Raw genomic sequence first — 15,943 nt, 5'->3', positions numbered from 1 at the left:
GATGCAATGACCCGTTCTTTCTTGTTACAGTTGTTAATTAAAAGCTTTTACAATGTGATGTGAACAGCGTGGAGTGGTCTGATTGGGACACAACGTGCAGCTATTACAAATACACAGAGAACAATTTGTGTAATGCGGCTTTAATGTTATCATGTGGTTATCATGTGGGTCTTAATACTACTACTATTACTACTACTGCTAATTTTGTTATTATCATTATTATTATTAATAACGACGAGTTGGCCACTGTCCAGGATGTACCCCGCTTAAGGCCCAAAGTCTCTGGGATAGGCTCCAGTCACCCGCGACCCCGAAAGGGAACAAGCGGTAGAAAATGGATGGATGGATGGATTATTAATAATAATCATCATCATAATCATAATAATAAAGATATAAAGCTACATACACATTTTTACATAATACATTTGATGACTTTTTTGTGAACTTGGACAATGGCACAGTTAAGTTTGACAAAGTATTTGAAAAGAAGACTATATAGAAAACCTATTGTAACATAAAGGACTCCACTCAGGGAGGCAGAATAGCTAATAATTGTGATCCTCTTGAAAAATGTGTTATAATTGTTATGAATTACAAAGGCTGTAAAAAGCTGGAGGCAGTGGCTGCCCTGAGGTGCAATACGGACAAAAGGCCAAGCTAAATGTTTGAAATTAAATTAATTATTATTAGCACCTCATTATCTGCAATTTTTGTCATCGTCAAGTTACAATATAAGTTGATTTCTTTGGCAATGCAAGAACAAACAATAGAGTAAGCAATAGAGTAAGAGGAACAATATATGTTTCTTTAAGAGGTTTTCAAATAAAATGTTAACAAAGTACATTTTTGAGTTGTATTTTTGACACAATGATGACTGAAAAGTGAAAAGGAACTAAATAGCTGCTTAGGGAATTGAACTTGCTGAACTAAGTTGGGTAACAAGATGCCAACACCAAAACGCTGCAGGGCAGTCAAGTACTTTGACACCCAAAACTGCCGATGTCATAAAAATAATAACGTATTTAGGAATTTTGGAAAGTGCTTTCCGCTGTTTACTATTGGGAAAAGCAGTTTATGGGACATGAGGCATTCTATTTGTGTTAACAATGAAATGGGTCATATATTTCTAACATTTTGTGAATATATGTTCACAGAAAGTAAATAATGAATAATGAAGCAACAAAAGTATAGTAAAAGATCCCGAGTGAGTTTTTATGTTGATTTTGACAAATACATACATTTACTCCTCCATTGATTCAAATATAATTATCTCACCTAAAATAACCACTTACTCTGTTTCCATTGCAAGACAGGAACAATTGGAAATATATTTACATAAAAGCTGCGTTACAATGATAAACGTCTATGGATTTCAATAGACATCTCCTTGGGAATTCAATAATGAGCCCCAGTGAAATAGTTGTGTATTCACGATGCTGCACAAAAAGTATAACGGGGTGAATAATAAGTCTATCTATCAGGTGTTGAAAGGTCTGGAAATGCCTTTAAGGAGAGAGTCCACAAATACTACTATAAATCTTGGTGTTTTTCTGTTTGGATGCACCTGCCCCTTCATAATTTGTTTTACTTGACATTACTGCAGCCCATTACTTTGTAATGGCATTCATTACTTGGAGCAGTGTATTAGCACAATGTAACAAAGAGAAAGACTAGAGGCAGTGTAAACAAGGGCATAAACAACCTCTGCTTGAGCCGTTGCGCAATTATGTCTATAGCAGTTCTTAAAGATGCACTGTGTAACTTTTCTGGTGGAGGGTCAACTACCTGCTTGCCATGGACACAGCATGGCATTAAAGGAGACCTAAGTATAATTTGTACCTTTATCAAATGTCATTGTAAGTCCCTGTGATGGTGAAATGTTTATTATGGGCGTTTGAAGTGTCCTTCGTTGTCCCCTGCTGTCCTGGGAAACCCTGGCTCTGTTTAATATTATAACACATTACATTTATTTTGGTATGTGATTTTACTGCCTTATTTCTATAATAAAAAAAGAAGAAAGAGAGGAAAATAAAATAAAACATGTTTTCAGGTCTATTCTCTGACAGTGCATTTTTACAAGTGACCTACAGGGGGAGCTCTATTGTCAAAATGACTTAACTCAGCTTTAAACCCATGTATCGCCGTGGAAACAAACAGCTGACACCTATGGCAAGTACTCTGATTTGTTTTTCCAAGGTATAATTGAATGAATGCAACATTAGCTATACGTTTAATGCCATACTGTGGAATATCCCAAGGAGACTAGCAAATGGCGGACCCCCAAGAAAAGTTACAGAGTGCACCTTTAACATGCATGTGGACTAATGCATAAATACACGAATACATGTTTTGAGTTTTTAAAGGAATACTGTAGTTTGTAATGCAGATAATCAATCCAGAAACCCATTCATTTGTCTCTTTACTGCCCCCTTGTGGCTGCAATTACTATGTGTTTACAACCTCTGCTGAATTTGTACTAGGTGTATATTTCTGGTGTGATTGGAGAAGAGTTTTAAGCGATGCTAACAGGTCCAATAGAGATTTCAACACTCTCAGTCACAGCTCAGGGAAATATAGACACCCAAATCGACCTGACTTGAATGTCTTTAGTAAATGCCAAGCAAAGCAAATCCCCTCACACACCAGGGCTGACCTAACTGTCGAGCCACCATGCAGCTTTCACTCAAAACCTCGCCAAAAAAAAGATGTTAGAAAGTTCAAACTTCAAAGTGAAAATTGAATCCAGCTTTTTAGTCCCACCTCACTCTGAAGTGAAATAGCAGCGCAGACTTGAAAAACCAAGCAGAAGGTGGTCTAAGTTTTACTGTTTGCACATTACAGTTGGCATGGGGGTGCGCCGAGACCTCTTGCCCCGATCCTTTGGAAAACGTCTGGTCCAGTTCGAGCTCAGAGTGACCCGTGAAGCCTGTCATTAGGATCCTTAGTGCACAGGAAATAAAGATGACCTCTCCTCTGGCCTCTCCTCCTTCCTTCTTTCCATCCTTCTGTGCGCCCTTCACCCCCTCAGCTGTCGCCCAATTCTTTTATCTCAAATTTCCCCCCGAAATTGTCCGCCTACGACGCCGCATGTTGTAACGCTGCGTCGGGCCAGCTATCCCATGGTGCACCTGGGTTTAGTTGTGTAATGTTCAACTTTTACAAGGCTGGAAGATGATGGGTGTGTTCTGACGGTTTAACGTTTAAAATGAATAGCAATATGATCAAGTATAGACCATTTAAATGCTGTTTCGTCAGAATGTCATCAAATTATGGAAATGGAGGAGACAAATGTGAAATAGAATAACTCAGATCTTAATGTTGTAACGGTAATTGTAATGATTTTAATGTTTTTAACCATTTTAGTTAATGTGCAATTTTGTAAAAAAAAAAAAAAAAATGATATTTGAGTTTCACAAAAAGTATCATTTGTGGTGAAGTATGTAAAAACTAATAAATATGCAGATAAACTGAAAATGTATTGTGGATGTAAGCATTTCTGGAAGTATTTTTCATATTTCGTAATATTCGGTGGTTAATCCCACTTTCCCATTTGAAACGGCGCAGTGTTCTGCTTCACTTTTGCCTCCAGATGCCTTCATTGAATGCCATTGCACTTATCCATCTCCTTGGAGACAAGCAGGTGATGCCACAAAGCCAAATAACAGAGGTCAGATCTGTAGAGGCGGACGCACAGCACAGTAAGAATGCATGTTTTTCAAGGTATTTTTCAGCAATAAAAAACAAACCAACAAACAAAACAACTCTTAAATATAAAAAAAAGTCTAATATTTCACAATAATAACCAATTTTCTTTTACGTCAGCATCTCATTTTCATCCTTGGTTGATGAAGTGTGACTGACACGTGCATTAGCATACTGAGCACTCACTGACTGACAGACATTCAAAAATGTTCCTAAAACCATTTTTAAGAAGCTGCGGACTCTACCGGTGTCTTCTTTTCATCTCATCCCCGCTGAATGGCCATTGAAAACCACTCGAGCTCATCAGGATGACAGCTGGTAAGAGTTAGGGGTGGAGTCCAGCTGTCGCCATGTCAACCACATGTCAATCACAAAGGTCAAAGATCAGGAAGGAGAAAGAGTTACTCGAGTGGTAAAAGTCATACCACCGCTGCCCTGAATCCAACTAATTATACTAGTACGGACATAACCTCAAAGAGCACGGAGAAGTTCACCATTTAAAGGAATTTATTTCATGAAATTAAACTGAAAGTACGTTTTTTCCACACTTTTATAAGAGTGCTATGCCTACACATACTTAAAAAAATAAAAAAAAAAATCTTCCACCACTAATAATATTCCCTATAAACGCTCACCTAGATTTAATCAACAGTTTTTACATTCACTACAGACACTCTCGGGCTAACACCTCGTCCAAACCTGTCAACGCTGCAGCGCTCCTTTCACACGTAAACTGCTAAATGTGTGTCGCTCACATGTGTGCGCGCGTGGACATGGGAAAGGCTGGAGCCAGTGCAATTCCTGTCCGTCAAACTGATAGACATGGCCTTTTCACGGACTCACAATCACTTGACAACTGACCCCAAAAACCTCCTCCCTTTCCCTCTGCACTTCCCCCTTCTTGAACACACGCACACACACACGCACACACACACACACACACACACACACACACACACACACGCACACACACGCACACGCACACACACACACACACACACACACACACACACACACACACACACACACGCACACGCACACGCACACGCACACGCACACACACACACACACACACACACACACACACACACACACACACACACACACACTGCTGTATACGTCCTCTACAGTATACCCCGGGGGTCCCACTGACACAATACTAAAAGTCAGCAGCTATACAGTGGGGATGGGGGCCCTGTCTGCGTCTGCATACATGAAACGGGCCCTCGGAGCAGGGCAGTAGGACATCATTGCTGGGATATCTCGGACTCTTTAGCCACATAGCTTCGCCCGCTGTGGCTTTGTGCGGCTGGGTTTTGTGAAGACGTTGTTTTATCTACGAGCGCAGTGAAACAGACGCCATGCGGGGCGGCGGTTGTCGTAGATAACACAAAATAATACAAACGGGCCTGCTGTATATGTTTCAATTTGTGCAGTGCATGGAATGAAGTGTTGACTTTTACGTAACGTGCTAACATTTAAAGTCATTGTACTGGTATCATTGCCACAAGCAAAAAAACGTTGGCAATTTTTTTTAAAATTGTTAACACTTTAAACAAACTTTTAATAGCCTTGAACAACGACTTTTTAAGAATATTTCAGGCTTAGTAACCCAAAACCTTAATTAATTAATACCATAACAATAAATTCTAACCCTAAAGCCTAATCAAGAGTTAATAAGACTAAATCATTCTTCTTCACAAGGTTTTGTTCAGGCTTTATTAAGGCTAATTAAGGTATGGATATTATAAAGTGATACTTTATAACTTTTCTAGTGGAGGGGTTTGCCTTCTCCTTGTAGCCATGCAGATTCCAAAATATGGTTTTGAACTGGTCCATCTCCATGGAAGCAGAGCATGTGATGCCACCAGACCAAATTACAGGTCAGACTCTCATGGACAACATCACCATGGAGACAGTAACGGTGATAGACTATTATCACCGTATATCTATTTAATGCTTAATTTGAAAGTATATAACAAGTGGTTGCTCAAATGAGAGATCAGAATATATTTACTATCACTATAGGTGAATGTATACTTGCAAAATCTGAAAAAGATATGTTTGGATAATAATAATAAATTCTGGATTTTATGGAGTCCATATGGAGTTTTATATGATTCCAGTGATTAACAAAATGTATATACTGTAGATTTGAGGCACACCCCCCTGACTCTATTGTAGAAACATTAGCAGAGAGTCTCATTATTCAGCAGTGGCAGAGCCGCCCCGACACCCACACGACAAGACCAATGAAGCAATTACAGGTTCAAGAGCAGGTCTTTAGTGTCGCCTAACAATATAACAGGCAGCACTTTGTTAATTAGCCCTGTACATATGCTCCCTGCAGTGCATATGTAGTTGTCACACGCGCCTTAACAAGGCGACCGTGGTGGGATAAGTGATCTCTGGTCTGGAGAGAAAGTTTGGACATTGTCTATTTAGCTTTTGAAAGTCAATTTACAGCTTGCTCTAAACTACCTAGATGTGGTAAATCTGTTTGCACCCGAGCAGCTCAAAGCAATATTTAAGAGTAATCTGAGCCAGTGTTTGTCCCCTGGCTTTTGGGGGAATGATAGCTCTTAAATGTGCTCAGAGGAGCAGTCTCCAGGGGCACCACTGTCTGTGATACTAATACATCACTTGTTGAAAGGGGGAGAAACATCGATAGAGCTAATATAAAAATGATTACAGAGTCCGCCTGGTGTCACTTTTACCACTTTGCTGAGCGCACCGTTTATGAGCGCGGCAGGGACAGGAAATATGGGAAATAAAGGGACTGTGAGAAAGGAGCTGCACTCGAGTTTACTTCTGACGACAGTTCTTGTCGACAGTAAAAAACTCTTCCAATCATCCAGCCCTGATTGCATATTTCCATACAGTTTACAAACACATATTGCATGACTCTCATGCAAACACACCACACACACTCCTCTGCAGTACAGCGAGTATACAGCAGTACACGTACAGATGTAGTAGTACTCATGCCCGGGCCTGAATTCAAAGCCCAAGGAGAAAGGGGTGAAGAGCTGGAACTTCTCAGAGAAGCGCAGGGGCCCGTCGGGGCCGCTGGGCCGGTTACACTCCCAGCGTTTGAAGCCCCTCATCCGGTGCTGGCAGGTGGTGTAGCCCTCGTGGTTCACCATGAACAGGATGTAGCGCTCCATGCGGCCATGGGACGGCGGCCCGTCGTAGAACGGACAGTAGATGTCCAGATAGTCATTTATGTTGACCGAGACTCTGTACTCGCCGTGCCAGAACCTGTGGACAGAAGAAGGATTCAGTCAGATTTAGGCCCTAAATATGCATGCAATCAGCAGCAGCAAACAACAGGAAGAGTATTGGGTGATTTGAGAGGGGAACGCGGCTGGGACACTGAATATGTATGGATTACATTTCTATATGATTGCAGTGAATAAGGAAACCACAGAGAGTCCACTTAGACCAGTCATTTTGAGAGTTCTGATTATGTCTGCTTCTGATCCATGAGCGAGTCCTGCAGCACATCGGCCTCAGATCCGACTCTGCTCACAAAGAGCAGGGTTAAAGCTTCCAGATGTGGCTTTAGGGCTCTTCAGCCTATTCTTTAGAAACAAAGTGCTCACAGCCACCTGAGCCACTACAATAAACACAAACATAACACCCGCCAGCGTTTTCTTTACTGATTTCACAAACAGAAGAATCAATGGCTGCCCTGCGGTGATGGGGCTGATGGGCCTGTGTGGTCCTCAGGAGAACTGGGTCGTGCCTTGTGGTGAGAGTCCACTTAACTGTGGATCACTGACTGGATGAATAGAAATAGGTCAGAGGTTACAGAAATAGCAGAAGTACATACATAATAAAGAGCATGCCGTGCTCCTCGCTACAGTGGCCCTTCAGGGACAAATCTAAGATGGGAGATATGTAGCCGTATATGAAAACACATAATAAGAAGTTTAAGACAGGTTGGCACAACATATGGCGACGTGTCCCAAATGATAAACTCTTTATGTTTATGTTCCTGGGCGGATGCTCTCTCTTCAGCTGACTCACACTGGAGTTGATTCGGATTCATATTTTTCCTTATAAACAAATCAACGGATGTCACAAACCATCATAGCACTGACTCATCTCCAAACACTGACAGATTGCCCGTCTGCCTGTGGTGAATATTTCAACTGGATTCGGAGCGAGGAGAATCATAATAATCACTTAAAATAACATTGCTTTCCATTGTACAGGCCTTTTTAAAATACAATACAGTGACTTTATAATTCAATAAAGCTGTTCGATGTGAGGGTATCAGATACAAAGCATGTGATCCGGTTATGTCGATACAAAAACACTGTAACAGGGAAATGCTCTCTGACCATCTCATATCAGAGGTTGTGACTTTAACACTGAATGTGCAACGGTAACTCGCCTCATTCAACAAATGTGAGGAATGGTCGTCCTCTGTGAGTGTCGCACCTATTCTCTGTGTTCTCTATTGACAAAAGACCACTATAAACCAAAGGATATCATAATAACAAAAAATGACGGGAAGGTGACCCCGCTTATCACAAAATGTTGACTTATTTTATACGTAACCACCCGTTCTGTTTAACCTTGATACGTACCAGAAATCTGTATACCCAAATTACCACATACAAAAAAGCTCATTTGACGGGGCTGACTAAAACATCACGCTAAATGAACATAATTATATCAGCCTATGACAATAATTACCAACAATTTAACCACACGCATCTCATTTGAATACATCTGTAGCGTCATGTATAATTTCACCATCACATCCTTATGAGAGAAAACACAATAACAGCACTGACGCTTGAATATTTGATGTTTGTGGTATGCGTTATGTACCACTTTTCCATAAATAATGCGTCCTAGGGGTACAACTTGATCATCCTTTTGTTTCATTTTCGATGCTGTTCAACATGGCGTGCTCTGATGCCTCTGTGCCTTCCTCTACGGCGTGTCATTAACATTGTACGATCAATTTAGCATCAAATGTAGCTTGTCGCGCGCACATTATTAAATCCCGTATCGCCAAAATTCAAAACGGCGGCAAACATCTTGGATCAAATAAGCCGTAAACAAGAAAGATGGTCTCCAAAGCGCGGATTTTAAACAAATTTGTCATCCACCTTCACCTTGGTGGTAATTGATTAAGGGATAAGGACATTTGGGGTCTAACTGCTTAGCTTTGGGACAATTTACCCCTCCAGTCTTAAAGATTAACGCTATAAGGTTCCCAGTGGGCGAAAAAGGAAGTGAGTTTGATGTGAAATGAGCAGCTTCATGCTTGGGCGCCCTATCAGAGCCGGTTTGAAGGCGCTTTTAAAAGGGACCCTTGAACACATCGTTTAGAGGCATTGATCCACAAGGGAGTGGCTCTATACGGGCCGCGCTGGCTCCAATCAGGCCCGATTAACAACTGCAGGGAGAAGGAACAGAGATGAGCTGAATGAGAATTAAACTGAAAACAATGGGTGAGAGCACGAGAGAGAGGAAGAGAGAGAGGACTTAGAGGAGATTTCAAAAGGGTGAATGGGCCATGGCTGTTTTGGCCAGAAAATTGAAGAATGCAAATATTCAGCAATACACAGATTCAATCATCTTCAAGCTGCTGTTCAAAAAGTAGATTTTTTTAGTTCGTTCTTGAGGTGAAAAGGTCATGGGTTATACTTTTTTGCATAGCAGTTTGATACTAACATTGACATATTTTTATTCCGAAAATTCAACTCTCAATTCAGCTGAATAGCATAGCGAAAACTCCTGAAAAAAAATCTACATCATCTGATTTAGGGCTGGGTGTTATGACAAAAATATGAATTACATTTTCCCCACTCAGATGGATTGATCACAATTTTCGATGATTTTTTGTGTGTGTAATTCAAAAACAAATAAAAGTAGCTTTCGATTGTAATGTCAAACACTCAACACATTCAAGACATTGCAAAACTACAAAAAGAACATACTGTATTTTCTGGACTATAAGTCGCACCAGCCAAAAAATGCATAATAAAGAAGAAAAAAAACATATAAAAGTCGCACTGGAGTATGAAATGCAGTTGCAAGTGTGAAAATAACAAATAATATCACATATAAGTCGCTCCGGAGAATAAGTATAAATATAAGTATAAGTCGCACCCCGGCCAAAACTATGAAAAAAGGTGCGATTTATAGTCCGGAAAATACGGTATAAGAACATATAGTGATAAGTTTTATAGGCAATATTCAAAAGGCAGTAAAATCGCAGCAGTCTTCATTCCTCCTGCAGCATCTTGGCACAAGGTTGAGCCAAAACACTACTACTTTTATTTGCAGTTTGACTGAAGCCTGCTTTCAAATCCAAAGGGCAATTTCTAGTTAAAAGTTAATGCCGTGTTCACATGTGCAGCTTCGTGATTGGCCAAAGTGGTTCTAGGCGTGCGAATCCTCCATCTACGAAGCGGTCCAAAGTGCCAAGTCACATTAGCTTATATTAATGTCCTCTGCTCCTGTTCCCTGCTGCTCTGACACCACCTAATACATTACACTGGCCAGGTAAATGCCCCACAATCCTTTGCTCCCTGCTCCTTTGCTCGGGTGTCATCTGAAATTAAACACCGCGCAAAAAGACACAGAAATGCACTCAAAGATTCCTCTCACTCTATGTGTAAATGTCAGCTAAGTCTCTTTTTCTTTTCTTTTTCTTTGCATTTGTTTCCAGATGATTAAAGACTATGGGAGGAATACAGTGATATGTGTCATAAACAGGGCCGTGATGTGAGGGCGTGCATTGAACTGTCACAACACGGCAAAGAAAATGACAAACATGCAAAGGAGTCTACGTAGAAACCTATATGTTTGAATTCACTTGTTTTACATTTGCTTCCAGTCATTCAAATCCTTTTATGTAGGAAGAAAGTGTAGTTTATCTATAATGAGGCACACAATACATCTCAGTCAGTCATGAACACCAAACAAACAAACAAACAAACAAACAAACAAACACAGTGTACATTTTCTTGTGGATGATACGTCCCTTGCTTTTTAATTTTTTTAATTTTGTTTTTTTTTCAATTTCTGCTTGAGATACATCTTTTTTTTCATGTAGGTCTTCGTGGATAATTGATTGCTTTCCCTGGGAAGTGACACAGTATGGCTTTAAACTTACCTGCATTGAATCGAGCATGTAATGACACCAGGACATGTTACAGGTCAGATCTCTGGAGCGGAGTATGTGTGTTTTCTATGGTATGTTGAAGCCAGGGGTGTCCAAACTTTTTTCACCAAGAGCCGCATTTTGAAACTTAAACGGGGCAGAGGGCCACAAACAACTTGACAATGCTAAATTTGTTGAATGACAAAGTGAATCATTGGAAATGTTGCATTTGATGTAATTGCGATGAGCCTCCACACATTTAATTATACCTGGAACATTAATATTAGGTTGGTATAACATCAATATGCCTGAATTTTCCAAATTTCACAGTAAAACGTACTAGTTTTTGTTGTAGCTGGAAGCTGGAGAGCCAACAAAAATTGGGCTGAGGGCCGCATTTGGCCCCCAGGCCCTAGTTTGGACATGCCTGGTTTAAGTGATACAAAGCACCAACCATAATTAAATGAATACTAATATAAGGGAAATGCAATTTACTGGATCACTACGTTTATATGCAAGGCTGGAAAACCGATTTTTCAAAGTGCATTTAAACCCGGTGAGTGCGATTGCAGCGTCTTGAGTCGGATCTCAAATCTTCCAAAAACACATCTGGAGCAGTTTGTGTGACTTTCAGAATCAGAACAAAAACAATCATTTAAAAAAAAATATTGCATGAATAAAAAATAGGATTAACTAAATAAGATAAAAAGAGACTTATACCAAAGAGAGGCTTTCAAGTGCACGAGGAAATCCAGGATAATATGTGACATGTGTTTGATCAACAGAGATGACAAACTACAGTCAACGAAGACAAGCACGTGCTGTTTTGCTTTAATCCGTTGCGTTTAAATGAAAGTTAAAACTACAATTAAAGCTGTTTTTAGCAATTATAACCGCAACGTTTTTGTGCTCGTGCTAAATTACTAAGCAACCCTGAATGTCCCTCAACTCCCAATCGCAGCTTCTTTTAGCTCCATGTAAACTGGGACAAGACTGATGGACTTTTTTTTTGGGGCAAAGACAAATTTTCAACCTGGAACTCGAGTAGCTTCACATCAACACCATTCGTGTCTTGCTCTTGGACACAACGGCAGCATGTCATGTTGTTGGCGGGATTTGATCAGACCCGAGCTACTGCTGCCTTTTAACCTGCTTATATTAGTGCTTGCGTTTTATTTTGTGTTTGTGGCATTTTAAATTAAACCATTAAACTTTAAAGAGTTCTTCGGAAATGCGTTCAGATAAAACCGCCCCAGAAGACCGGGACGCCAGCCATTTTTGGGATTTAAATTCAGTGTTGCAGCTTTTCATGCGAAGTGCTTGATTGAATTAGATTTATGAGGAAATGCATAGCTCTGCCGCTCCCGCGCTATCGATAGCGCTTAGCCTCTTAAGCCGCTAAAAGAATGATTTAAGTGAATTGGAAGTGAGGCGCGCACATGGTAATATGATTATTGATACCATATCACAGGGCTGCAGTGAAATCCAAAACGCCGCCGCTCGATGGGAATGTGATTTGGAAACACGGGCCACGCAGCACTAAAAATACCACTAATGTTGTGGATATGAACTACACTGTACAAAGGGAATGATGGATGGACTCCGTCATTTGGGTGAGCATGTGTGGGCTGCTCGGTCTTAATGATATTATGCACGCGGAGGAATAAATGTAGACTCTAGTGCTCGTATATGAATGTAAGCTAAATCTATCGAAAATAAATGGATAATAATAAAAAAGTAATTGGAAAATCCTTGTTTTTGTGGTTACATATCAAAAATACAACTAGGTGACACCAATACTACAACAAAATCATCAAAAATGAAAAGAAAAACGAAAGAATAGTCAGAACAATGAATAATTCAATACTAATTATATCTTTTGAATGTTGAAAAGTACACAAAATGGCAGCAGGAACAGGAAGTCCAAACCCATGAATACTTTCCATTTCCATGTTCTCACTAAAATATAATAAGAAAATAAGAAATTCTCCATTCAATGATTTGATTTTGCCATTTTCCATAACACAGTTTTGTCGCCTACTTTGCACAATACTTAAAATAACAGCAATAGTATGAACAAATCTACAACTTCTGATAAAACAAACTGCATAAGACGTTAAAACAATATTCTTGGTGCAAAACACACACAATGGAACATTCAGCAGCAACACATTCGAACTGCGCCTTAAACTTTCCTGGATGAGGAATTGTCTTCGTATTTCCAGGATAATAAGATCTTGATTATCTTTCATTCTCAGTGAGAAATAGCCCCTGTGTTTGCGCCGTATTGACAGTTAATATCGTCCTCAAACATAAAGCGAGCAGAAAGGATGACGGCAAAGTCAAACCCAAGACGGATGACTTTCTGTTGAAGGAGTGGAGGGTTTTAACACATTAGTATGTTTGTTTTTTATATGCAAGATTCTGGGTCCATTTGATGTTTACAGATATTGTTGTATTGTACATTTTAGAAAGATAACTCATGTTTATTTTAGATAGTTTTGGCTCGTTTCGATGAATTTAGAGCATAAGTTTGATTCTGTCACTCTGTTCTGAATGTTTTTTTCTTATTTCAAGTTAAATCATCTGCCAAATTGGAGTAAGAAGATAAGATAATAAGATAAGATAATCCTTTAATGTCCACACATGGGGAAATTGAATTGTTGCAACGCTGGTAGATACAGAGGAAAAGGACAGATAACATATAGGTAGTTTAAAAAACACTCTTAATAGAAGAACTCTTATAAACAAAACTCTTATAAACAAAAAACTCTTATAAACAAAAACTCCTATAAACAAAACCTCTCATTTCCTAATAAGGAATGGAGGGGAAAAATAAATAAAGATTAAAAAAAAATACTGATAGCGTAAGACAAGATAATACTAATAATAATGGTAAAATAAACACTCTATTTATTATTATTTATTATTTATTATTTATTATTTATTATTTATTATTTATTATTTATTATTTATTATTTATTATTTATTATTTATTATTTATTATTTATTATTTATTATTTATTATTTATTATTTATTATGTCCATCCATTTTCTACCGCTTGTTCCCTTTCGGGGTCGCGGGTGACTGGAGCCTATCCCAGTGACTTCAGGCCTTAGGCGGGGTACACTCTGGACAGTGGCCAACTTGTCGCAGGTATTATGTATTATGTATTATGTATTATGTATTATTCTATAAGAGCATCGCACGCAGGAAACAAAGTAAATCAAACAACTCAAAAGTCAATTAAACTCATGTGGATTACGCTTTCTTTGCAGTGGCAGGCTGTGATCGACCGACAGAGACTGCAACAAAACAGAAAATACAATCTTCCTGCTTAAATTCACTTCATTAACACCAATTCCATTTGTATTTTTTTGCCATTTGCACACATGCTGTTCAGCCATATGTTTTCTCCCCAGATATGGCAATGCGTGTAAGTGGATTTCCTCTTGCCAAAATATCTAAGTTACGTGCAATTTGTGATGTACAGTAATGCGTCCCTCTTCCTTTGTATCCCGGCACATTCCAGTCATCAACATACTTTTTCCTTCCCCACACGGCAGCTCAGATCAAAGCCTCCGGATGGTAAAGCCCGGTGTTTAGCATACACCTGCTGCATGCATCCTCAACAGCAGGAAGGATGCACACTTCAAAGCTCACCTCAGCGCTTCCTCGTTTCCTTGTTTGCTCGTCTCCTTTTGCCCTTCCTTTGCCACTCGAGCGTCGGGACGATGCTCGAGGCCTCTGACGTTCTCACTTACACTGGAAACATGCTGTGGTCGGGAAGAATTCTGGGATGTCAGTCAATGGAAATGACTCCCAGCTGCCACGTCCATTATAACGTAAAATGAAACACATGCTTACGTTATGACTTTAGGGGTGGGCACTATAGAAAAAATGTATGTCTTTAAATGTTTTAGTTGAGGTTTGATTATCAGAACAATGTGAAATGTCTGTAAAATCAATCACAAAAGTGCAGAAATATTACTTTACATTCCCTTTTTGAAAGTTTACGACATAACGTTTTATATTTGCATGTTTAGTCAACTCTTTTTGTAGCATTTTTACTGTAAATTATACACTTTATATTCAAATTCTGCATATCTTCCAAACAACATTCCCAATATTATGATATGCATTTGATATATTGCATTATTTGATATATTGTCCACATTATATCATCTAATTTTTTTCTTGTTTTTAATCATCATGGTTGTAAAATATAACAAATTCTAGTCATCTTTGTTTGTTTTGCTTTTATTGAATTTTATGTCACTTAATTTTTTTTTTTTACATAATTATTTATGTCAACATTATTCAACTGGTGTGGCTGATTTTATATAGAACTTTCAATATTTTAAGAACGATGGACATTTCTGGCAGGTGGATATTGAAATTGGTTTGATTGGTTTGATTAATTAAAAGTAAAATGGAACATATATTTCTGTGCTCTGGACCAACAGTCGAAAACCAACTATTTCTATATCGACTATCCAAAACGCCACAAACCATTTCCATTTCCAATCACCGGTCACTTCAATGCACATAAACTTGACTTTGACAAACTTTGACACAATCTACTCTCACATTGTTAAATAAATATATACGGATAGTCTGTGCTCACGTTGCATTTCGTCCTGTTGTGTGAAGAACTTTGAATTTCCTTGTGTACGAATTGTGCTCTACAAATAAACTTACCTTACCACTATTATATATTATCCACCGTATTAACCCAGTACCAGCACGACTGAATCGATCATTCTCTACAATCTCTAAAGTTTTTTTTTATCCACTCAGCATTTTCTCCCAACTCCAAGTCACAGAAACACAGCCTTCCACTTCTGCTTATCTCTTCATTGACACTAATGAAGTCTACACTTTACCACATACTACGGGAGAAACTCCTCTAACATTATCACTCCCTATCCACCACCACCACCGCCACCATTTCGAAGCACAAATTAAAGTCAGGGAACGTCGAAATTCCACTATTCAGCAGTGGAAAAACTATACAATTTTGCCTCATTTTGGGTTTTAGGACTTGGGACTGTGTGCATGCCAGGATTGGAAAGTAGATTTGGACTATTTCTGCTGCTTCACTCCAA

At 39.1% G+C, this 15,943-nt stretch overlaps 1 protein-coding gene across 1 annotated transcript in view; it reads right to left on the bottom strand.

The window, feature by feature from the left end:
* The window catches only part of efna2a (ephrin-A2a), a 140,792-nt gene that overhangs the window by 12,726 nt on the left and 112,123 nt on the right, over nucleotides 1-15,943 (bottom strand). The window contains exon 2 of the mRNA XM_072458210.1: nucleotides 6,671-6,963. Within this exon, the coding sequence (XP_072314311.1) occupies nucleotides 6,671-6,963 (293 nt within the window). The remainder of the gene's footprint in view (nucleotides 1-6,670; nucleotides 6,964-15,943) is intronic.

Source organism: Eucyclogobius newberryi, unplaced genomic scaffold (assembly GCF_026437365.1).
Source record: "Eucyclogobius newberryi isolate DKJ021-1_F unplaced genomic scaffold, fEucNew1.0.hap1 SCAF_21, whole genome shotgun sequence".
Lineage (NCBI taxonomy): Eukaryota > Metazoa > Chordata > Actinopteri > Gobiiformes > Gobiidae > Eucyclogobius > Eucyclogobius newberryi.
This window is presented reverse-complemented; position numbering and strand designations above follow the sequence as displayed.